Source organism: Papaver somniferum, chromosome 1 (genome assembly GCF_003573695.1).
Source record: "Papaver somniferum cultivar HN1 chromosome 1, ASM357369v1, whole genome shotgun sequence".
Lineage (NCBI taxonomy): Eukaryota > Viridiplantae > Streptophyta > Magnoliopsida > Ranunculales > Papaveraceae > Papaver > Papaver somniferum.
Genome location: NC_039358.1, coordinates 212,917,736 through 212,943,232, shown reverse-complemented (window position 1 = coordinate 212,943,232; position 25,497 = coordinate 212,917,736). Strand labels below are relative to the sequence as shown.

The 25,497-nt window shown below is 37.2% G+C and overlaps 4 protein-coding genes across 5 annotated transcripts; 2 read left to right on the top strand and 2 right to left on the bottom strand.

Annotated features, from left to right (window-relative positions):
* Positions 1–2,260: 2,260 nt before the first annotated feature.
* LOC113315286 (fanconi-associated nuclease 1 homolog) lies at positions 2,261–9,338 on the top strand. Its single transcript, XM_026563587.1, has 15 exons — positions 2,261–2,575; positions 2,661–2,844; positions 2,943–3,469; positions 3,564–3,668; positions 3,757–4,021; positions 4,137–4,199; positions 4,494–4,568; positions 4,659–4,780; positions 6,007–6,077; positions 6,190–6,277; positions 6,475–6,615; positions 6,704–6,924; positions 7,415–7,688; positions 7,852–8,085; positions 8,430–9,338. The coding sequence occupies exons 1-15, from the start codon at positions 2,483–2,485 to the stop codon at positions 8,874–8,876; spliced, it is 2,910 nt and encodes a 969-aa protein (XP_026419372.1). The 5' UTR covers positions 2,261–2,482; the 3' UTR covers positions 8,877–9,338.
* Positions 9,339–10,343: 1,005 nt separating this feature from the next.
* On the top strand, positions 10,344–11,911 carry LOC113336409. Of its 2 annotated transcripts, XM_026582262.1 has the most exons (4): positions 10,344–10,464; positions 10,889–11,015; positions 11,097–11,322; positions 11,766–11,911. In XM_026582262.1, the coding sequence occupies exons 1-4, from the start codon at positions 10,460–10,462 to the stop codon at positions 11,873–11,875; spliced, it is 468 nt and encodes a 155-aa protein (XP_026438047.1). In that variant the 5' UTR covers positions 10,344–10,459; the 3' UTR covers positions 11,876–11,911. The 2 variants fall into 2 exon arrangements, with proteins under 2 accessions (XP_026438047.1, XP_026438046.1); XM_026582261.1 differs by having other exon boundaries at positions 11,097–11,911.
* Positions 11,912–12,043: 132 nt separating this feature from the next.
* Positions 12,044–14,593, bottom strand: LOC113336393 (serine/threonine-protein kinase PBS1-like). Its single transcript, XM_026582260.1, has 4 exons — positions 14,510–14,593; positions 14,238–14,418; positions 13,572–14,144; positions 12,044–13,481 (listed from the first exon to the last, which is right to left on the bottom strand). Exons 1-4 carry the CDS (start codon positions 14,527–14,529, stop codon positions 13,383–13,385), a joined length of 873 nt encoding a protein of 290 aa, XP_026438045.1. The 5' UTR covers positions 14,530–14,593; the 3' UTR covers positions 12,044–13,382.
* A 411-nt stretch (positions 14,594–15,004) lies between these two features.
* LOC113315278 (putative uncharacterized protein DDB_G0282133) lies at positions 15,005–20,281 on the bottom strand. The gene is made up of 4 exons (XM_026563579.1): positions 20,030–20,281; positions 19,884–19,954; positions 16,508–18,503; positions 15,005–15,688 (listed from the first exon to the last, which is right to left on the bottom strand). Exons 2-4 carry the CDS (start codon positions 19,949–19,951, stop codon positions 15,590–15,592), a joined length of 2,163 nt encoding a protein of 720 aa, XP_026419364.1. The 5' UTR covers positions 19,952–19,954; positions 20,030–20,281; the 3' UTR covers positions 15,005–15,589.
* Positions 20,282–25,497: the final 5,216 nt, after the last annotated feature.

Below are 25,497 nucleotides of genomic sequence, written 5' to 3'. Positions count from 1 at the left end.
GATGGAGAATTTTTTTATTTTGAGATGGGTGAATATGGAGAAAAAACATCCTCTGGGTACCGAAGTATGCTTGTAACTTAGTGAATGTTGCTATAAATGGCCTAAAATATCTTCGAAATCAAAATTGTAACAAAACATTTCAACCAGGTCAACAAAGTTCGGTTATATCATATGAAGAACATGTAACCGAACTTTCTGCAAATGCAGTTCGGTTAATAAGTTCAAAATCACAGGCAACCGAACCAGAGCTTTAATGGAGCTTTTGTTTGTTCGTCTAGCTGATGAAAAATCAAATGTAACTGAACTATTATGCTTGAGTTTACAGAGTTTTTAAAAATTCTTAACCGAAGTGTTCTTCATTTTTAAAAATTCGGTTGTAAAACTAGGGTTTTTTTTTTCAAAATTATCCTAACCGAACTTACTACTGTAACCTCCAAATTCAACATATTTTGATGACTACGGCTCAAAATTTCAATCAAAAAACGAATTAGAAGTAATGGGTTTGTGGGAAAATACTTGTGGAGAGGTTTGTTTATAAAAGATTGATTAATCGACGATGAAAATTCAATTTTTCGACGACGATGAAAATTGGATGATTTTGATTAGATTTGTATATGATCAGGTTTAGATGGTCATAAATTGATGAAGAAGAGAAGAAGAAAAATTGTAGAATAGAGGAAAAAGAAATTGTAGATTAGTTATACTTTTAATTAGGTAAAAGGGTAAACCAGTCATTTCCACTTTTTAGGACATCCCTTATAATCATAGGGAGTGTGGCTTAATCAAATCATGGTACCCAAAAAAAAACAACGATGGTGCCCAGAAAATTGTTCAAAAAAAAAACTTGTTCAATCTAGGCAATCTAGGGTTGCACAAGAACCGGTTGAGAGGACCTGGACCGGAGTGGAACCGGAATTACCGGACCGGAACCGGTCTAGCCGGTACAGACACCGGTACTGGAAGTTGAGAACCGGTCTAGACCGGTACAGACACCGGTTCTTGGGGAGGACCGGACTTGAACCGGACCATATGTATCGGTGATTATTAGCCGTTAAGATCAAGCTAGGCTTTTAATCGTAGTCGTCCATACTAGGTATAGACTACCGACTATCGGGAGAAGAATCAGTTCACTCTCATTTTTCTTCTTCTTTTTTTCTCTCTGAAAAAGCAGCGGCAACCCTCTTCTCTTCTGTGTTCTTCAGGGTATCATCGATTCACCATCTCTATCAGGTAATTCAACAGTAGACGATAAGAATCAGTTCGATTTGTTCTTCTTTTTCTTCACCATCTCTGGTTTGTTCTTCTTCTTCACCATCATTTCGATTTAGGATTTGTTAGTTTGAGTTAGGGTTTGATTGTAGATTGATTTAGGGTTTTTTCGATTTGGTGGAGAAATTGAATATGAAGATTTGATTTGGTGTTTCACAAGATTTGGAACCTTGGGTTGGGGTCGGATTTGGAGATAGGGGGTTATGTAATTAAGAAAGGAGATCTGGTGGTGGTTAGAGATTAAAGAGGATAAACCTTCTTCTTCACTTCTTTTTCTTCTTCTTTTGTTTTTTTAAGAAACTAATTGCATGTGTGATTTAAGATTTTACGAATTGGGTTTTCTGTTGAAATCAAACAACAAGATTTTGTAATTAAATCTTTGTAATGAAATAATAGATGGGTTTTGTAATTAGAGTATGAGAATAGGTTTGGCTACAACTCAATTTGGTTTTGGGCGATTTGTGGGGTTTTATGATCTGAGAATGAATATATCTGATGCTTAGATTGAAATCGATTGATGGTGAATGGGTTCTGCTTGAAGTTCTGATGCTGGTGGTGTAGATGGATTATGATGTAAATTCTTATTCTATTGTATGAATTGTTACAGATTAACAATGGTAGTGCATTGCTAGGTGTTGTATTGTATGAGTTGAGATGATATTTACAATGAATATTGAATAAACAGAGCTAGATGCATGCTAGGTTGGGTACATGATGTAATTGTGGTACAGTTGAGCTTTGCTCATCCTACAGTGATGATGATTTTGCAGGTAAAAACCCGGTACCGGACTTGTACCGGAGGACCGGTACAACACCTGGTACAGGTACCGGTACCGGTCCTCAAAAGGAGGTACCGGTCAACGCCAGGTACAAACACCGGTTCCATAAGAAAACCGGGCCGTACCGGAGTATGTGCAGCCCTAAGGCAATCTTAGGTTTCTAGCCTTTGAGTTTGATGCCTATCAAAATAAGTTTGAATGAACGGTGAGATATGATTCCCTACCCAGTTACCCTACCATAAGTAACTTACAACAATGAGTTGTAGGCATACACAATAACTCCTTTCCTTGGCGGGATGAGCTATAAAATTTACAAACCTTCCTGAACACAACACAAATCAAGGGTTTACCGCTTCAAATCTCTAGGTCAAAAACATTTCCCCCACCACCACCACCACCACCACCACCACCACAACCTCCTCCTCCTCCAATCCATGCTTACTGGGAGAGAAGGTCTAGTACGACTGATCGGAAAACGCCGCAAAATCCTCCCAGATCGTCAATCATTTCTTCTTACACCTCCCGAGGTAATAACAATCTTTTAAAACCCTAATTTCATTTGTGAATCCGTCAATCAAAATCTTAATCTTTTGTTTTCATTTTCCTATTTAGAGTTGTAAAGATGAAATTAGAGATGGATTATCATCATCGTCGTCAACGAATGGAGTGGAGATTTGTGAATCCAGTAAGAAAATGGATGTTGTTGAGATTGGGAGATCAGTTTCTTCTTATGTTACTTGTCCTGTTTGTGGAGCTTCCGTTCAAGGATCGGATCAACAATTGAATTCTCATCTAGGTAGGATTGATTTTCATTTGCTATAAAAGTTACTTTGCAGATTACAAAGTGTTTGATTAATTTACTGTTAGAATTTAATTTTTAATTGGGGTTTGCAGATGTTTGTTTAATGGGAGGAGGAACTAAACGGAAGTTGAAACAACCTACTCTTTTCCAGTTTAGTTTTAAAAGCTCAGTAACAAAACCGAAAGATCAGTTGGATGAATCGAATGATAACTTAAGGATAAATAATGGTATATCACCAAAGGATGAGAAAGTTGAGGGAAATGCAATGACAAAATTGCCTGTAATTGAAGATAATGATGATGTTCTATGTGTGTTGCCATTGAATTCATTTCCTAAGTTAGAAACTCGTGAAGAGGTTAAGGTAGAAAACTTGTCTGGTGAGGATGAGAATCCATCAGGTGATGACATTATCGGGGAGAGAGACGTGGATGTGACTCTGTCTCTTCCCATTGTTGTGGCTAAGCATGAAGTAGATGGATCTACTGATGATACTTCAGTGGCAATATTCCAAACTTTCATTGTTGGTCGTAAATTTGGTGAGGAAGTTGATTTAAAGATGGGGGATACTGTCTGTTTTGTAAGAGACCAATATAATGTTAAGGATCCCAATGCAATAAAGGTACATTTACTTCTAAAAATATGCTTTACATTTTTTTGGTTATTCTGTTGTGAGGAATTAAGGGAATTATGTAATATCTAGTTGCATGTCCCAGGTGATATGTACAGATTCTGGATGTGAAAAAGTGCTGGGTTACATTCCCCGGGAGTTGGCTAGGTATCTCTCTCCTCTAATTGAGAAAGACTGCTTGATGTTTGAGGTACTGCTATGTTACAGAATCATTTATTTAAACTTTAATCTCAAAACTTTTGAGTTCTCATGAACTCATTTTTTGGTAATGCATGCAGGTTAGCATATCAGCTCTTCCAAAACGTCCTCTTGATGTTGTTCCAATTCAGGTTGTATGTCAAAGAATGACTGGAGCTGATGTAGTGGAATCCAACGATCATGGAACTTCTGACTCTGTCTGGGAAGACATTCTTCATGTGGTTGATTGTGCTAAAAACTTCATCCCTGGCAAGAGAAAGTACCAGCAGAATTTTCTTCTTTTGATTCAAGAAGTTATGAGGAGTCATCAGCACCTTTTTATAGATGAAGAAAAACTTTACCTAGGTACTTGGTATGGATGTGAGGTTTCAGTTCTCTGCATGCTTAAGATTTTTTTTTTTTTTTTTTTAATGTTCATCTGTTACCTTGTTAACCAGTCAGTTGTGTGTTTTTTCCACAGAATCATTTAAATCACTCTCAGACGATAGTCAGAATCTCTTTGTTCGACTTTTTACTCGAAAAGGTTGCTTTCTTTCCATTCTAATTCATACTCATTCATGTAGCCGTCAATTGCTTATGGTACAACTGTGCGATGGATTGCAGTGTTTAGTAATAATTATAGAATTATGGTGCAAAAGATTTTATAAGTTACGAACATTGTGTTACTAATACTTTGATCTCTGTAAATTGTTAATGAAAAAGCACAAATCAAGCTTTCTATTTATACATTTATCTGAATTGTTGACTTTGGAGGAGCGAGTTATGAGGATGTAGTGCAAATGATGTAACTTTTTCCCCATCCTGTTTCTGATTTCAGGGCCTTGGTTTCGAATGTCCAATATTTCCTACCAAGAAGTAACGGACTCTCAACAGGCTGTTGAGGGACTCTGTGGTAAGTATGAGCACGATGGCTTTATCATCTTTGATATGCAGTTTGCTTGGAATTATATTTTATTCAGTCTAATTGTTTTTGCTATTGCAGCAAGGGGTTATATGTGTTCGTTAGAGTCCATGAAGGAACCAAATGGGTCCGATATAAAGGAGGTTCTAGACGTGCTTGCTGTTTCTGAGCTACGAGACATTTGTAGTTTGTCACACCCCAAGGTGCGTTTATGTATTAGTGATTCAACTGTACTGTTTCTGGCCATTACATATTTAGGCTTCTTTAAGATCATATTGTTTGTTTAGCCACAGATTGGCATTCTTAACCTGGATCCTCATACCCCCTTCCTTGAGTGCTTTAGCATACAGATCATCTCTGTAATGCTGTGTGCAATAAGCATGGATTTCGTTTGCATATTTGACCGAGTTTTCAACAAAATAAATATTCTTTTTTCCTTAAGCAGTATTAACACGTCCTCTGGTTGAGACCAGCCACAAGGCTTTGGTCTCATCTTTCCCTTAATTCTATGTGGTATATTCGCTATTTGGAGCGTTATATGGACGGCTATTCCTAAATTTGGATCCTGCCGTAGTAAATCTCCTATATTGGTGGCTTCTGATGATTGCAAAGTAACAGACATTCTTTGCGGACAGATACGGGTCAGACATTAGTTTACCATTTCTTAAAAATAGTATTTCTCTGTTAAGACTTAAGATACATTTGTGTGATATGGCTGCTAAACCGTTATGATTCGAGTTTAACACAATGATGTGATACAAGTGATATCCTTATCAGGTGGATGATGATTTCTTTCTTTATCTTTGTTAAATTAAATCCTCAAGATAGATGTACTGTTCGCTCTAAGTGGACATATCTGCTATTTGGAGCGTTACAGATGGCTACTCCTAACTTTGGATCCCGCCATAGTAAATCTCCTATATTGCTGGCTTCTGATGACTGCAAAGTAGCAGACATTCTTTGCGGACAGATACGGGTCAAACATTGGTTTAACGTTCCTCCAAATTAGTGTCTCTCTTTTAAGATACATTTGTGCGATATAGCTGTCTCTACATTATAATACTCTATGTTAGCACTCTGATGCGAGATATAAATGACATCTTACGGAGGAATTTAATCATATGTTTCTGCATCTTTTGATAAACCGAGTCCCTGCATGTACATGTACTGCTTTCCCCAAGTGGTTTTCTCTTTTCCTGGTGGCATTGCCAGTCTTCATGTGCATGACCTGTTGATCACTTTTTACCATCTACTCTTTTACCGTTCGGGGAACAATAAATTCCCATTGAGTACTTTGGATTCTGCCTAGAATTCCATTGCATCTATGAGCATAATCTGCACTTCTCATTATGCAGCTCTTATTCGTTAAAGTTCTGCGGCCACACTTTTAAACTACACCTCATCTGTTCTTTTTCATTCTATGCTTCAGAAAGGCATTTATTCTAGCAGAAAGCAGGAATTGATTTCATTGCTGTCCGCTTCATATGATGATGGTAAATGGTATAGCATGGGATTGTTACAATTTCTTAAATCTTCCTTTTATCAGGTTTTGATTTGTTGGAGTTTAAATTCTTACAGCTTTTGTGGTTCCCCTTCTTATTGTCTGATGTAGCCCGTCTCTTCCAATCATGGTATTAGATCGAACAGGAAATTGTATTCGTGTTTCTTCGACTGCTGAGTCCCTTCTCTGGCGGGTTCAGGTTATTTTTTTCTTTCTTTCTTTTTTGTCTTGTTGTGATAAATTCAACATGGGTTTCTTTTCTAGCCTACCCAACTTGTTTGGGACTAAAGGCTTGGTTGTTGTTGTCTTCTTTTTCTTTTCTTATTGTTCAGCGTCAATTGGACCAAGCTCTTTTTTCCTTACTTTCCTACCTTCTTTCTTTCTTTCTTTCGACAGAGGCTTTTCTTCCTTAATGGGGAGCAGGATCTAAATGCTTTTTTAATGGTTGACTTGGGACTAGTCAAGTATCCAGCTTATACCTGCATAGTTCACAATCAAATTTTCCCAAGTCGAGCTGACTTGCTGGCGTATGAAGAGGTGTTCATTCATATCTGCATGGAAATTGGAAACTGACTCGCTTCTTATATTAAGTAAATTTAGTAACTCTGCTAGTTATTTTCCACAGGCCCTTGAAGTGGCACAAATAATGGATGAATCACTTGAAGTGGACGACCATGTCAAAGTGAAAAGCTGCATAGAGTTATCTGATGCTCGCATATCCAGTTCTAGAGAGGCTCCTCAGTCTTCTACCCCACCTACAATGACTTTTCATTCATCTTTCTCAGATTCATATATTTACTCAAAGGTGGTCACATTAGGCATTTCCTATCTTGAGCGTGAGCGCAGGTATGAAAATTCCAGATACCTTTTGTCATTGAGGCTTTGTTCTTTCTGTTGCAGCCACCTAAAGTATGATAAGTGAATTCAAACCTTGGACTCTCTTAGCTTTGTACTTTTCCACTACTGTATGAACCACTTATTCGTACTGTGGAGAAGTAGTGCTAATGGGAAACCTTTTTTTTGCTTCATTATTGGCTGGGAGAGTATATGGTGGAATATCCCACCTTTTTACCCTCCTAAAATCGTTGCGGATATGTTAGTCCTATCTCAAAGTGAAATTGTTAAAAACAAACACAAAATAACCATTTCTCTAAGAAAAACCAATCCTAGATAGGAATTTCTTAGCGGCTAAACACTGTCCATAGCTCCGATAAGAAGTATAATATCTTCACACCTCAACTATCCACAAGCTATTTAATTGCTGTTTTTCTTTCTATTCTGAGGGACAAAAAGAGCAGCGACTTATTTATGTTATGGAATTTGTTGGACTTTTCAGGTATGAAGATGCAATAAGGTTACTGAAGGGGCTATTAGACAGAATCGCATGTGGTGGCAGAAGAGGGTATTGGACACTGAGGCTATCAGTTGATTTGGAACACCTGGGTCGTCTAAATGAGAGCCTCTCAGTTGCTGAAGAAGGATTACTGGATCCATGGGTTCGTGCCGGTTCAAAGATGGCGTTACAAAGGCGAATATTGCGCTTAGGAAAACCACCAAGACGCTGGAAAACCCCTAGTTTTTCTGATTCTATCAAGAGGACAATCAAGGAGGTGGTTCCAGTTTTCTTTTGAGATTCAGTTTTGCTGATTAAGTGAACCCTTGTAGGAAAGCGACGTCTAGTCTAGTCGAATGCATTCTTAGGCTAATTTAATGTTTGTTATGACTTTACTGATTTTTAAGTGATTATATCTTCTTTAATGGATTATTAATTAGGTACAAGTTCTGGGGAGACCTTTGAACTGTGATCTAGGGATGAAGAATAGGTTTTATGGTGAAGATGGAGAGCAGTGTGGCGTCGAAGAGCTTGCTCTGCAATATTATGCCAATGAAGGAGGTGGTTGGCATGGTGTACATACTGAGAGTGGCATTTGGATGACAATATTTGGGCTTATCATGTGGGATATCATCTTTGCAGATATACCAGATGTTTTCCACACCCGATTTCAGGTACGCAGGAGCTTTTACTTTTGAAAACTCCTATCCATTTACAATTTGCCTGTAAATATTTTTCTTCTTTAGTATATAACCTTTTTTCTCAAAAAAGAAAATGAAGAAGAAGAAGAAAAAGATTTACAAATTGCCTTGTAATGTATACCAATTTCACACATGCGCCCTTGTATTGAATTATTGGTTGCATGCCTCTAGGTATGAATTTATGTGGAATTACACAGTTTATGTTCGACCATTGGTGGGGTTATGCAACCAATATTGTTTGCCACACTTCTCTTCTCCAGTTCTAAGTCTTGACCAATAGCATTCTGATTCTTCATGAATTTTTATTCTTTTCGCAGACATCTCCGCTGGACTTTGATACAGATAACTTTTATATAGCACGAGAAAGTCTCATAGAATCTCATCTGCAAAACATTTATGAAGGCATGGCTGAAGAGATCCTCATTACCTCATGGGAATCACATATTGGAACAGCTTGTCGAGGTGTTAACTGGGACAGACATTCTTTATCCGACCTACGAGCTGCTGTTACATGTGTTGGCGGGCCTTCTCTAGCTTCACTATGTCGGCTCCTAGCACAAGATTACAGGAGCTGGTCAAGTGGAATGCCAGATTTATTCCTTTGGCGCTTCTCTGGAGATTACAAGGGTGAGGCCAAACTTGTTGAAGTGAAAGGCCCGCGCGATCGACTTTCTGAACAACAGAGGGCTTGGTTGCTTCTTCTTATGGACTGTGGCTTCAGTGCTGAGGTGTGCAAAGTGAGCCCGTCGGCCAAATCTGTGTAAAGTCTGAAGCTGTTGTAACTTGTAACAAACCTTATATGGGGATTTGCTGGTTTGAGAAGGCACTTGTGCATTTCTAAACCCGCCAGTCCTGGTGGGTGGTGAACAGAGTCATTTTCAGGCATGGTCAATCAATCAAATCTGCTGCAGAAGTTAACACGATTGCTTGAGCAAGGTTCTGCTATGCCATTGTTTATCCAAGCTTTGAAACACATGGATCTGGACATCTGTGCATTCTACTGATCGAACTGTTGATGTATTCAAATGGAATGACGGACTACAAAAATACTATGAATGATGTAGCTTACCAAAGAGGATAAAAACAAAAATCATCCTTTGGACAGTTTTTATTTTCAAATGTAATCTGATCTACAGACAAGTGATCCCTATGTTGTGATTTGTAAAATCTCCATTGAGTTCTTAATTCAAGAACTTTTAAACATTTATGTATATCTATTCCATACAGATTTATAAAAATGTTTACAGCAACAACTTTTTTCCTTTCTTTTTCTTGGAAGCATCTATATTTCTCAGGGGCTTTCAAATATTCAGTACAGAAGTGGGAGGACCAGAACCGCCGGCCTCTTTGCTTGTAAAAAAACACATTTGCCTTTTCCCTTTGGTGTCTTGGCCTCTCTTTTTTCGGTTAGTAAGTATCTTTTATTTAGAAGGCTATCATTGGGGCGTCACACTCCAATAGAGGGGTTTCACTTGGATTCTTAATGTCCAAAAAGGTATTTATGGGATATCTTAACACATATACAAAATGTCTAGTTTACCCTTTAACTAAAATAAAATTTAAATACGTCCAGGTTAGGATTAACTCCAACCGTAAAATTTTATTTGCATGTAGTTTAACGTCCAGGTTTGGGTTAGTTTCCAACCGTAAAAACTCATTTTACGTCCAGGTTTCTTTTAATTCCAACCGTAAAATCCGATTTTACGGTCCAGTTTTCTTTTAATTCCAACCATAGAAGTGATTTTACGTCCAGGTTTAGTTGAATTCCAACCGTAATTTTCAATTTTACGTCTAGGTTTAGTTGAATTCCAACCGCAATTTTCAATTTTACGTCTAGGTTTAGTTTACTAAATTTTCCTTTCGTCAACCTAGCCGTAAATTTCAATTTTACGTCAAAGTTCCTTTTAATTCCAACCGTAGAAATTGATTTTAACGTCCAGGTTTTGATTGATTCCAACCGTAGAAATTGATTTTACGTCCAGGTTTGGATCGATTCCAACCCTAGAAATTAATTATTATCTAATTAAATTAAATTAAATTAAATTAAAATTAACTAAAGGGTTATTCGGTCATTACAAAATTATTTGAGATAAGAGATTTTTGATATTACTTCTGGGTGACCCATTTTTGTCCTATTAGATGATGCCCCTCTAATGGAATGTGACTCCCCAATAATAGCCTTCTTTATTTATATGTTTGAATAATTTTCTTATTTTGATGTTGAGAGATTTTGGGTATCTAGAAAGTTTACGGGTGAGGATCCGTATCGTGAATTTGATTCTATTATTCTTACTGTGATTGTTACAGGATTAGTAGGAGGTGTTTCGTGCATAGATAATTCGGATCCATGAGGTATATATGATCTTCTTCTTCTGAAAATCCAGGGTTTAGTTCTCTCTCAATACCCCATCTCCTTGTCTTGTTAATAGGGTTTCAGTTTCCTGACAGAAGGCTTTGAATCTACGGCACCTACGTTGTGAAAGGCGCCCTAGGCGCTTTAGGCGTACGAGTCGCCCAAGGGCGATTTCCACGCGCGCCCTAGGCGCTATGCGAAGGGCTTGCCGCCTCGCCTAACGCCTAACACAAGATATCTACGCTCTACAATTCGAATGCCTTGTCTTCAAATTTCTCAAAAGTTTATTAGGGATAGTGATACAGAATTATTACATATTCTGTTGGATTTAATGCTTGTTTGTTCTCAATAATCTGAGTTTTATCTATCTGTGAATGTAAATTAATATGGTTGTGTTTATATTTGTAATTTTCTTGTTTACAGCACCCCAGAGAGTTGCTCTGAATCTGGTGAAGAAGCTGACTATGAGAATTCGTATGATTGTAACACAGATTCTGATTCTGAATGTCTCGCTCTGATTGAAAAATTTGATTTCCTTTTTGGTGATAATGTAAGTAACCTATTTTTATCATCTTGTTTAGATTAGATGTTGTTGGTGCCTTGTCAACTAATATCTTCTGTAATTGTGCAGTGTTTCGTGAAGATAGAAGACAGTGAAGGTCAACCCGCCGTTGACGATAATGTGAAGAGCCAAGCTGCATCTTCTTCTGCAACCAGCCTAGCAGATTCCCATACATCGGAGACTCAAGATGTGGCTAACAAGAACATCGATGATGAGGCAACATGTCGAAAGAAACTTGATCCTTATGGTGAGATTTGGAAGAAACGGGCTCTATACTTGATTATGGATGTTCGAGGTAATGTAGGAAATTATAATAAGGCAAGAGCATTTTTTTTTTTATTAATGTGGCTGGTTACTATGGGAATGCCAAAGACTCTGGGATTGGAGTTCTCATCCGTAACAGACAAGGTATCCCTATTGCTGCTTGTTCCTATTATGAAGCCAATAATGAGGAGAGGGTTTCACCATTCTTTCAAGAACTACGGGCAGTAAGCAAAAGTTTGGACATGGCGGACAAACTTAACCTCAAGTACATCCACATAATCTGCACATCTACGGATATTTCATACGCAATTACTACTTGTGACCGTGGATTACCTCTTGAAGATAAAAATCACAAAGTCCACTATCTTTCTCTGGAAATCATAGATAAGCTCCAGAAACGGAGAGATAAATATCAGGAAGAAGACAGTCAAGAAGGTAATGTTCCTTCTCATTTTTATTTTTCCAATTTCGCAGGTGGAAAAATAGACAATATTGCTGCAAGATATCTTGCTAGACTTACACCATGTTTGTTTACTCCTGACTCATCTGAGTCGTCTGGATCTGAATCATCTGGATCTGAGTGAAATCACCTGACTCATCTGGATCTGAGTCGATATGTTTGTTTTGAGTCAGATCTGACTCATCTGACTTGGAAATAAGTGAGTCAGTGGTTTGGTCCCATGAGTCAGGGGTATTTTGTTACCTGACTCAAATGAGTCCGAGTCAGGGGTTATGTCTGAGTCAGAGGTCGAGTCAGATCTGACTCAAAATGGAAAACAAATGGTCTGACTGCTGACTCGGTCCGATTCAGGGGTTGACTCAGATTCAGACGCCGAGTCAGCTGCAAACAAACAAGTTCTTAGAGAAAATGAAGAGGAGATGGGACCTGAAAAGTTGAGCCAGCATGAGGGTCTAATGGATATGATCTTCAAAGATGCAACTGGGCTGTCTGATGTGATCTTATACTACGGTGGAGATAAGTGACCTTGTGAGGCGAAGGGGCTCTATGTATGGTATTCAATATTTAGTACATGTTTGATTTGTTTTTGGAAGAATAGTTATTAACTAAGCTGGTGTCTAAGGAGTCGTATGTAACTTTTATCAATCTACTACTCCAACAAGGTAAAGTAAAGCCTAGATTAAATGTTTACATATTGCACTCTTATTTTCCTGTTTGGATAAATATCTTTCACTAGCGAGACATGCAAAACCAATTCAAACATTGCTTATGTTAGGCATAATCATTCCAACAAGGAAGCTAGAGAAAAGGCGGAAATAAGACTAGTGAAACTGGTGTTCTATATAATGATTGTTAGGGAAAATTCGTAAAAAATCATGTGCAAGTCTATCTTGTAGCATGTAATGAAAGAGGTGTATTTCATGAGCTTGAGATGCAGGCCAGAAAGTAGATGTTCATTTTCCAAACACTTGATGATTTACTGATCGCCTTTGCATACCAGAGACATGCTATCATTTCCTGCATATACCAGAGTCGGGCTATTATTTCCTCCTCGTTAGTCTATCCCCTGACGATGCAGTAAATCATCAAGTTGTGTATATCAAGTAGCTATCAGAGCCATGAGCTCTTTTTTCTTTTCTTTTTTTCTTGGCTAGCTATTTCAGCTTTATATGGCGAGTTTATTATAGTCTTGTTGTTTTTAGCTTTTTGCTGTTTAGTATTGTAACTCCTGCATTTGCATTAATGTCATGTTTAATCTCAATTTGTATCTTGTAGCATTCTGCAGTTGCTTTTTTGTTTGCATTAATGTCCTGTTCAAAGCCAATGGAGCCTTTATGAAGACTAGATGTACAAAGAATAAAAATACAGCTTGCTATCGAATCACCCAATTCATCCCATTCTAAACCAGCCTTTTACTTCAATAAAGGAAGCCGCCAGTACAAAGCAAGACTGTAGACCAGACATGTCGCCATTGATCTCTTAGTCTTTCCTTCTCAAAGTTGCCAATAGTCAGTGCGCCTGCTCGGTTAATCTGGATAGCATTTGGGTCGTAAATTTCAGAAGCTAAATTTGATAGAACATTCACAACATATCCTATACGAGGCCGAGCGACATCTTCAGTATGCAAACACTCAGCTGCAAGAAAAAAAGCTTGGTATAAACCTTGCTCTGGATAATAGTGGATCAGCCACCGCTGTGAATTCGTTGCCGCCCACTAATTTACGTTTTTCCTGCACCCTCACCAAAAAATATTAAAATTCAATCAGCTTCTGGTAAGTTTTCAATCTGCATGTTTGTAAAAATATATGATAACAGTTTACCCATTCAAGGAGAGTTGGCGTAATCTCTTCCAGGCGCCCTGAAATCAGTTCAAGCAAGACAAATCCAAAACTGTAGATGTCAGATTGTTGAGTGAGTTTAAAATCCATATAGAATTCAGGTGCATGGCGATAACAATGACGGCCGAAACACCTTTGATGGCTAGACTCGTCAGTTTCTGGAATCCGCTCTTCAAAAACGAGGAAGTCCGACAGCTTGGGGTGATATCCTTCGCATAAGAGAATGTTGGAAGGTTTAATATTTCCATGGATTACAGGAGGATCTGATTTATCATGCAAGCATTTAAGCCCTTTTGCTGCACCAGCTGCAATTTTCATCCTCGTATTCCAGTCCAGAAGCTTCTTACCATGCAAATGATCCTTCAAGGATCCCAACGGCATGAAGTCATAAACAAAAAATATCTGGTTTTTGTCATTAATGCTGTAACCAATCATTTCGGCTACGTTAGGATGGTGCAAGAGGCTGCGTATACGAATTGTCGAAAGCATTGTCTGGTCATTGTATCTGTAGATGCTACTTATGCTTGTCTCACTAACTTGTCTAATTGCAACTACCTGTGAAGATAATTTCAGCACATTTACTCACCAGTCCACAAGTAATTCAAGAACAAATTATGAGTCAATATAGTTCTTAAATGATACACTAACCTGTCCAGTGCTCTTTAAGCAACCTCTGTATGTGCGCACGTATCCTCCTTCGCCCAAAAGGGATTCTGGTGCAAAATTCCTTGTGGAAGCTGCAAGTTCTTGAAACTTAAAGACGGCAAGACCTTCAGCATCACTACTGCTGGTACTGGAGCTTCCACCAAATCTTAAAAATCGAGATAATCTACGCCGACACATCAAAACTAGAATTCAAGTTGTGTCAACAGTATGAGAGCCAACAAGAGCATAACAATTTGGTGCTAGTTTCTACTTACCCTGACATTTCGTTTGCCATAGAGATTGATCAGAAAAGAAATTGTTGGTCGTTGAGTTCAATATCAATACCTTCCACCTACAGCACTTACAACTCAAATGAAGTAGGAACCCCAAAAACTAAAAAAATGATTTATAAAGTTTAGTGCCAGACCCTTGGAAAGTGCAGGAAAGTTTCCTTAGATTCCAACAACTCCCAACCAAAAGGCAAGTTGAAAATTTTGCAGTTTTGCCAATTTTAGAACGTTGAAAGACCATGGACTGGTCTCACGCGGTAATACTAGCTTGGGTATGTCTTTCAAGCTAAGCAATTTTTTTACTACAAAGAATCAATTCCATTTTAAGCAACTGTCAAAAAGTAAAATCACACAAGTTACTTTTTCTTGGTCCATGATTACATTGGAGGTCCAAACGCACTGCACCCTCCATGCAAAAACTAACTTTTAGTTTAGTAAGCTTGAAGCTGTTTAACCAAATATTTTCATAGTTCATCAAAGAAATTCCACTATTAACCCAGCTTATCAAATTTATCAGTACAACAACATTGCAGACGGACTGAAACTATCATTTCTTATCAGTACAACAACATTGCAGCAGGACTGAACATAGCATGTCTGCATTATCAGTACAAGTACAACAACATTGCAGAAGGGCATAGCTTTGGATTATCAATTTCAATCTCATTTTCTGCATCGCCAACGTAACAGATTTCAGATAATGTTACAGGGTTGCATGCAGTAGTAGAATAAACACCATAAGAATGCCATCAGAAAGTTATCATCTCGATGCTTCATATTATCATCTGCTCGAGCGACCAATATTTCCGCAAAAAGTTGATTCGCACCCATCCGGATTATGACAGGCTGACCTGACAAGAAGTAATAACCTGTTGCTTAGTAGTTTCATATCCTCTTGCATGGTTGTTTCCTGCAAGACACTGCTGACAGATGTTGTGCGAGAGAATCATTCCTGAGACCTTTTAAAAATCTCGTATCAGTTGTTTGAAGCTTGATTCTCGTCAAAAATGTCCAAAATCTTTGCCTGATTCAAAAATATTGTGATATGACAAATATGCGTATCTTTCAAGATTTTCCTCTCCTCCTTAGTCGCCTGATGGTTGATATTCCGTTTACACTGGGAAAACTACGCTTTACCCGAGACCTTGTCACTACTGCTTTGCTCTGAGAAACAATCAACAATTACTTAGCTCATAACATTACTCGGACATATGCGACTTTTAACTAAAACCAGTTATCAAACAAGCATCATTTAGTCATATGAAGAAGCTGGAGGAGATTATCATTTATCATTGGATTCCAAAGACCTCAAGATTAATGACCCAACACTTCTTTCTAAATTACACGCTTAAGCAGGTATTAACTGAAGACTTGTCACTCAAAATAAGACTTGTCACTGGAACTCTACTGATCAACTAATTACAAAGGGGAGTTGGCTTTGCCACACTTTAGCATCCTCATTCATTAACTACTAAAATCATTTTGGATCAAGTTCCAAAACAACAAGAAACTACTATTGTCCTAAAGACAGAGTTACCAGAACAGAGAACATCTCATATACTATGTACATACCATATATATATATATATATATTTAAGTATTTAGCTTCGTAAATTTGATGAAAAAATTTTACACTGTCATTCTATAAAAAAGAGTTCCTGGTACACATAAAATAATAGGATGTATCATCTAAGTATTGCTAGTATTTAAGCGGAGATAAGGAAACCTAGTGGTGGACTGGAGCTTCTAATTATGCTAACTTAAATCAGTAGCAAAATGCATGTGCTTATGCTGAACTATCATGCAAAAATGTTTCCCCTACTAATTGTGGATGAATTTCTGACCTCTGACATTCTAGATTTCTTGTTTCTTTGTTGATTGAAATTTTAAGAAAGTAAAAAATTATGGAACTCAACCCAAAAAATGCTCTATAAGTAAGACCATAACAAATAGAGTATCAGAGATTAGTTTCGGAAATAATACCTTGCTGTCATTTTTTATAGGAGTATTCACTTCTACAGTTGATGATGGGGGTTTACGAAGTTTAAGCTTCGCCACAAATGCAGGCTTTTTCTCAACAACATTGATGTCATCCTCAGCAGTATTGTTATGCTTTCTGTGCTGCCTTATCTTCTGAAGCCTCTCAGCTGACCTTGTTTCTGGTGTATTATTTATATCAGTAGTTTCCTTGGTTCCATAAACTTCATCTTCATCCTCATCTTTTATTCTACTTGACATACGCCGATAAATTACTTGTTGATCAATGGCCCAAGTCGACCCATTAATCTTGTCTCGTTCCTCCAAAGTGTAAGGCTTTGCATCTGCAACAACATCAGCCACCAACCGCATTTTAGCTTTCCTCTTCCGTTTCTTCCGTTTGGAATTCAACCTCTTGGAGCAGGAAGCCACTGCTTCAAGACACTGCTCATCCATTTCTTCACTGAACTTCGGATTTGAATTTGAAGTAGTGTTTACATTACTATTAACTTCGATCGTTTCTTCTTCGTGGTTCAAACCTACACAGTTAATTTGTAAGGAACCGTTATCAGAGTTCTCTTCTTCATTGGACCTTGGATTTGAATTTGAAGTGCTTACATTACCATTAACTTCAATTATTTCTTCTTCGCGTTTGATGTCCTTGACACCATTAGAATTCCCTTCTTCATTGGACCTTGGATTTGAATCTGAAGTGCTTACATTTCCATTAGCTTCATTTATTTCTTTACAGTCATTACCTATGCATGTTATAGCACCAGTATTAGATTTGTCATCATTGATACAATCAGCGTTTTCGTCTCTGTTGGACTTCAGATTTGAATTTGAAGTAGCACATACAACACCATTAGCTTCAAAAGTATCTTCTCTGCGGTCGAGACTAACACGGTTTTTCTGTATAGAACCAATATCAAAGTTCATATCCTTGACACAACTAGAGTTGTCTTCTATGTTGGACCTTGGTTTTGAATCTGAAGGGCTTACATTTCCATTAGCTTCACTTATTTCTTTGCAGCCATGACCTGCGCAGGTTAATGCACCAGTATTGAATTTGCCGTCGTTGATACAATCAGAATTTTCGTCTCTGTTGGGCTTCAGATTTGAATTTGAAGTAGCACTTACAACACCATTAACTTCAAAAATATCTTCTCTGCAGTCGAGACCTACACGGTTTTTCTGTATTGAACCCATATCTGATTCCATATCCCTGACACAACTAGAGTTCTCCATGTTGGACCTTGGATTTGAACTTGAAGTGCTTACATTACCATTAACTCCAATTATTTCTTTGCAGTCTAGACCTACACAGGTTACTGCACCAGTATCAGATTTGCCATCCTTGACACAATCACAACTTTCTTCTTCATTGGACTTCGGGTTTGAATCAGGCGTAGCACTTATGCCACCATAAACTTCAACTATCTCTTCTCTGCAGTTGAGACCTACACAGTGTTTCTGTACGCAACCATTATCAGATTTCATATTGACACCACTAGAGTTATCTTCTATGTAGGACGTTGGATTTGAATTCGAAGTGCTTATTACATTATCATTAGCTCCAATAATTTCTGCTTCGCGGTCGTGACCCGCACAGTTATTTTGTACTGGAGCAATATCACATTTCACATCCTTGACACAAATAAAATTCTCTTCTTGTCCATTGGAATTTAACCTCTTGGAGCAGGATGCCTCGGCTGTAACACACTGCTCATCCATTTCTTCGTTGGAATTTGTATTCAAAGTGCTTATATTACAATTAACTTCAATAATTTCTTTTCCGCGGTCGAGACCCGTAAATTTTTGTAGTACCGAACCAATATCAGACTTCTTTTCTTTTCTATACAGTAAGTTCTTCACAGATTTATGAGAGTCAAATGGAGGGAGCACCTTAGAGACCCCATGTATCATACAAGTTTGCAAATATTTCTCAGGAAATGGCCAGTTACGAGAGATATTCTTATCTCGGGCTGCAAGAACATAATCTCTGCAATAACAAAGTTAACAAATTACTCTTCAATGGTTCCCTTATAGAATCAACAGATACATGAAAGTATTTAACATGAAATGACGGAAAGATTGCCAGAAAAGGCATCGAAAATAACCCATTATATTTTACAAAAATAACTCAAAAACTACTGATATAAGTAGGCTAAATTTAACATGGTATAAGAGTAACAAAACATATGAACAGAGCTTACAGATTTATAGACCGGTGATAATAATGCAATTTAAAGATCGCTATGTGCTCAAGTACTAGGTTCCGGATAAAACCCACTATAAAATGACAACCTATAAGCTTAAGCAAAATATGACTTAAAGTGATGATTTGAAGGACTGTGCTGAACTGAATAATGATATGGGTCCGAATCAACTGAAGAATTGAAATGCACAACTTTGCATAGGTGCAGTGACAAAAGCCAATGATACCCAAAAACTAATCCAGATAATAGACCTAATAACGACTCAAGGAAGTAATAAGAAGTAGAACAAGTTTGTGAATCCTACTGCATAGATGCAGTCAGCTATAAAAACGAGAACAAGAGGAATTCTACCCAACCTGAGTCGCTTAATCTCTACCTCGACGCTAAGGCATCACCTTCAACAATATAGCACATAACTCTACTATTTCAATTTCGACACAACAATATCAGCAACATTTCACATTACATGTACGAAAACCTAAACTAGGTTTACGAAGAACAAAATTTTGATCAAAAGATAACCATTTCTAGCAAATTAGCCCAACAAATAAACTACCACAATGAAACTCGTACATGTGATAAAGCAGACTTAAATTTCCAATGCATGGTATCCATCTATTATGTATAGACATTGAAAGAGTAAGAGTATCTATGTGCAAACATTACACAACCACGAAGACACAAAACTATCAGTTACCTAGAGCAAATAACAACACCCTTCGCAAGGACAGTCTATAACATGCACTACTATCTGAGCAATTAACAACACAATTGCAAGGACAACCACAACATGCAGTACTACTTCGATATCACACACAACAAAAAGAAACCATGTTTGCCAAATACAGTGTTCTAAGCGACAGCGTCGGCCTATCCCAAACAGGTGCAATGCACAACAAAACCAAGAATATGAGTTCATAAAAAAAAATCTCTAGACACTTTGGCCATCAACGTTAACAATCTAGCACGTACAACTAAACTCTTATTGTGATACCGTACACAAGAACAGAATCAACCACATTTCACATCGTACGAAAAACCTCAATTAGGTCTGACAAATCAAAAGAAATGTAGTTTTCTATTCCAATGAACTACAAGCATCAAATTTCTACATGTGATAAAACCATAAATTTTAATAAAAGTCCAATGCATGAAGTCCATACCTTATTGAGAAGAGGGGCTCATTAACTGGGACTGCTGGTACTGGAATATCATTCTCTGAAGAACCCATTTTCTTGCAATTTTTTTAAGACATCAGGGATACAAAGTAGTTGACAAGATGAATGAAAGCCCAACAGAAAATACTTACTATTTTCTACTTTTTTTGATTTGGTTTATAGCAAATTATGATGAAATTAGCTCAAAAACTTCATAAAATCATGAAATTGGTAACTAGTAGTTACCAAAACCTTATCAAAGAATCAGAGAAATGAAGAATCTGGGGAGAGTGAGCTAAAGAGAGATAAACCCAGGTTCGAAAAATGTAATAGTATTGAAAGAATGAAAAATGGTGACTGGTTTGTAGGGGTTTATAGGGTTAATTTTTCAGTGGAAAAATGAAGAAAACGAGAGGTTTTGAGACACACGGAGAAGTGCGTAGGATAATCGTTAACGCATATACAGCGTAAGCTAGAAGTGAAGGGATTTAGAGAATAAAAGTTAAATAAATAAATAAATAAATAAATATCTTTAAAACTACTGAAGTGACTGTTGTTGGTAGGATAGGTGATACGTCCGACAGTGTTAGGCCGGCACAAGAAACTTAACAGTTTTTTTGTTTTTTTTTTCAAACTCAGCCACCTCGTTTAAATCACACTTGAGTAACTAGCTCATTACATCTGATTCAGAATTATTGGAGGAAGGGTAAATTATAAACTCTAGATAAGATAAAATAATTCTTAGTAAGATATATGCATTGAGTCTCGAATTAAAAAGATAACAAACAAACCTTCAGACATCTGACTCGGTTATTCGATAGAAACAAAGAAGGTGTGGATAGTTAAGGTCAGTGTCCTATATATTTTTATAAAAATTTCACAACCCATAACAGGTTGCACTTTTTTTGGATATAATCCCTTGTGAGGATTTCAAGGAGTTTAAGTTGTTCTTCCGCTTCCTGGACAAATTCTCATGTTTGTGTATGGTAAAAGACACGAGCGGGTTGGTGGATCACTATCCTAATGATATGACATAATGAATGTTCATTTATCTCAATGATAGAAATAAGCAAGAAAAAAAATTGAATTAAAGTATCATATCGGCACTTTTTAATGCATCGTATACGGCTCTGAAATGGAATTTACTATTAACTAAAGTGGAGAATCTATCAAACTCAGATCGATGAATAATTCATTTACCATCCTTTATTTTGAGAGAGTTAAAACGTACTATGATGACCTCGTTTCTTTATATATCTATCTTGTATGTAATTCAACGACCCCAAAAATTTGGCCCTGCCTTGATTATATTAAAATGTTAAAGTTTTAATAGGTTTGAAAATGTGGGGGTCTAACAACCACACCCAACAATTCGTTTGGCAATCTGAGGACTTACTCCAATACACTTTCTAGAGAATCAACTAAACAGTCAGACTCAATCTAGAATAAAGTATATCAAAGAGTTTAATATCTCTAACTCTTAATTTAATCCGGAATCAGCAAATAGAAATCTGCGAGCCTGATTGAATATAAGAGGAGTTACTTGAACGGTACCAAAGACCAATGTTCAAGTGTCAATCAATGTAAATTAACAACCAAAGGTTGGATATTCTAATTGATTGATCTTAACGCACAACATGTGATATTTCAATTATATAACAAAATATAATGCGGAAAAGGAATAACACAGACACCAGAATTTTGTTAACGAGGAAACCGCAAATGCAGAAAACCCCGGGACCTAGTCCAAATTGAACAGCACACTGTATTAAGCCGGTATAGATACTAGTCTACTATCAATTAACTTCGGACTGGACTGTAGTTGAACCCTAATCAATCTCACACTGATTCAAGGTACGGTTGCGCTCCTTACATCTCTGATCCCAGCAGGATACTACGCACTTGATTCCCTTAGATGATCTCACCCACAACTAAGAGTCGTTACGACCCAAAGTCGAAGACTTGATAGACAAATCTGTCTCACACAGAAAAGTCTATAGGATTGAATAAATATGTCTCCCACAGAAATACCCAAGAGTTTTTGTTCCGTCTTTTGACAAATCAAGGTGAACATGAACCAATTGATAAACCAGACTTATATTCTCGAAGAAAAGCCTAGTATTATCAATCACCTCACAATAAACTTAATCGACTAGCGAAACAAGTTATTGTGGAATCACAAACGATGAGACGAAGTTTATTTGTGATTACTTTTCTATCTTGCCTATCGGAGATATAAAATCTCGAGCCAATTATTTCAATTGCACTCAACACGATAGAAACAGCAAGATCGGATCACGCAACTACAAAGATAATAGTTGGGTCTGGCTTCACAATCCCAATGAAGTCTTCAAGTCGTTAACCTACAGGATCTCGAGAAGAAACCTAAGGTTAAAGGAGAATCGACTCTAGTTATGCAACTAATAACACACAGGAGGTGTGGGGATTAGGTTTCCCAGTTGCTAGAGCTCTCCTTTATATAGTTTTCAAATCAGGGTTTGCAATCCAAGTTACCTTGGTAACAAAGCATTCAATATTCACCGTTAGGTGAAAAACCTGATTCAACCATGCTAATATCTTTCAACCGTTAGATCGAACTTAGATTGTTACATACAAATGAAATGTACCCTCATTTAGGTTTATGTAACCGTACCTAAACGTGTACACCAGGTTGGTTCACAAATAGTTAACCGAGGTTAGCCATATGATTACTCTCATATCAACCTTATTCATCTTAACCGTAACTAGTTCAAATGACTCAAATGAAACTAGTTAAAGAGTTGTTCAATTGTTTAGAAAACACAATTGGAACCAAATCGGTTTTTGATTCACTTGAATCAATCATGGACATTATAGCCACGGTTTGCAAAGATTGTATTCCTTATAATTTAAATGTTTAAGTCCATGAACTGACCGATTTAACAAAGTAACCAGCTTAAGTATGCGTACGGGTATGCGTACTTAAGCAACCGGTTTTTGAGTTTGTAAAGTTTCCAAACTCAGCAGAAATTTTTGGTTCGAAAACTTCCGCCAGTATGCGTAAGGGTACGCATACTTAACCTGTCTCCTTCACCAATTTCGTATACACACATATGCATACTCTTGGCTTCCGGTTTATGGATTTATACACTAATGTGCTAACACACTATATATGCTTATATCCAAAGATGGTTACATCATCAGCTCTTTATTTCAATCATCGAAACATTCTTCTATAATGACAATTGTCGTTTTCACACACTATTAGCATCAAAGCAATTTTCAAGATATTGAAATAATCATTATCGAAACATTCCAATCCTACATCAAGTGATTGTATCACACAAACCATGTAAGATGTTACTCGGCAATTTTCTCATGATATAAGATGAACTTGGTCGAAGCGAAAGCTTACTAACACATATTTCGAGAAATATGTAAGCGAGATATACTCAGCTCGAAATCTCAAATGTGTATAGAGAAAACTATATTGTAACACGACTTATGTCTCAATATAGGAAATAGTAGAAATAGACTTTCCAAGTGATAAATGAGTTTAAGTCTCCACATACCTTTTGTCGAAGAAGTTCCACAAGCTCCCCTTAGTAGTTCTTCGTCTTCAAGAGATGAACGTCGAGAGATTTAAGCTAAACTACACTAACTATGTCCTAGTCTGAGACATCTATAAATAGGCCAGAAATCAAGACTTATAGTTTTGATCACTAACATTGACAAGCATGCTTGAGATAGCAACGCATGCTAGTTCGACCGAGCAATGCTTTAACAATCTCCCCCTTTGTCAATTTTAGTGACAAAACTATCAATACATATGGATTACAAAAAAGATAAAAAAAAATGTAGTTTCTCATCCACATGCTTGATCTCCTTGGCATCTTCAACGCGACTCGAAATCTTCGTCACTTCCAAGTACTCTATGATCCTAAAGGTTGTAAGTTCAACATCACAGTTGTTGAAGATCCGTAGCTATAACAATGAGAAAACTAAATGCTCCCAATCATTGTTATACAGTGTCATGGTATTATTACACAACATCAAAGTTAAATTGTATCATTACTTTGACAACAACACTATGGTGATATGTATCACTCCTCCTTAGTCAATACTGAAAAAGCGGTGGTCTAACAACCACACCTAACAATTCGATTAGCAATCTGTATGGACAAACTCCAATATACTTTCTAGAGAATCAACTAGACAGTCAGACTCAATCTAGATAAAAGTATATCAAAGAGTTTATATCTCAATCTCTCGATTTGATCTTTACTCAAGCAAATAGAAATCTGTGAGTCTTTATCAAAGAGAGATAACTTGGATGGTACCAAAGACCAATATCCAAGTGTCAATCAATTTAAATCAACAACCAAAAGGTCGGATATTCTAATTGATTGAACTAACGCACAACATGTATTATTTCAATTGTAAAGATAAAACAATATAATGCGGAAACTCAAATAACACAGACACCATAAATTTTGTTAACGAGGAAACCACAAATGCAGAAAAACCCCGGGACCTAGTCCAGATTGAGCACACACTGTATTAAGCTGCTACAGACACTTGCCTACTCCAAATTAACTTCGGTCTGGACTGTAGTTGAACCCAAACCAATCTCACACTGATCCAAGGTACAGTTATGCTCCTACGCCTCTGATCCCAGCAGGATACTGCACACTTGATTCCCTTAGTTGATCTCACCCACAACTAAGAGTTGCTACGACCCAAAGTCGAAGACTTTAATAAACAAATCTGTATCACACAGAAAAGTCTACGATAATAGATAAATTCGTTTTCCACGAATATACCTATGAGTTTTGTTCTGTCTTTTGATAAATCAAGGTGAACATGAACCAATCAATAATACCAGACTTATATTCCCTAAGAACAACTTAGTATTATCAATCACCTCACAATAATCTTAATCGACGCAGCGAAAAAAGATATTGTGGAATCACAAACGATGAGACGAAGATGTTTGTGACTTCTTTTCTATCTTGCCTGTCAGAGATATAAAATCTCGAGCCAATTATTACAATCGTACTCGTAACGATAGAAGATGCAAGATCATATCACACAACTACAAGAAAAGTAGTATCGGTCTGGCTTCACAATCCCAATGAAGTCTTTAAGTCGTTAACCTGGTTTAGAAGAAGAAACCAAAGGTTAAAGGAGAGTCGACTCTAGCTTAGCACAACTAGTATCACACAGAATGTGTGGGGATTAGGTTTTCCAGTTGCTAGAGTTCTCCTTTATATAGTTTTCGAATCAGGGTTTGCAATCAATGTTAGCTTGGTAACAAAACATTCAATATTCACCGTTAGATGAAAACTTGATTAGATTCAAGCTAATATTTCTCAACCGTTAGATCGAAAACTTAACTTGTCACACACAAACGAAATGTCCAATTTTGGGTTTATGAACTGTACCCAAACATTAACATTTGTTGGTTCAACAAGTCAACCAAATGGTTAGTCATATGATTACTTTCATATCAACCATATTCTTCTTCACCATAACTAGTTCAAATGACTCAAATGAACTAGTTGGAGAGTTGTTCAATTGCTTAGATCTTATGTAACTACACAAGACACAATCGAAGCAAAATCGTTTTGATTCACTCGAA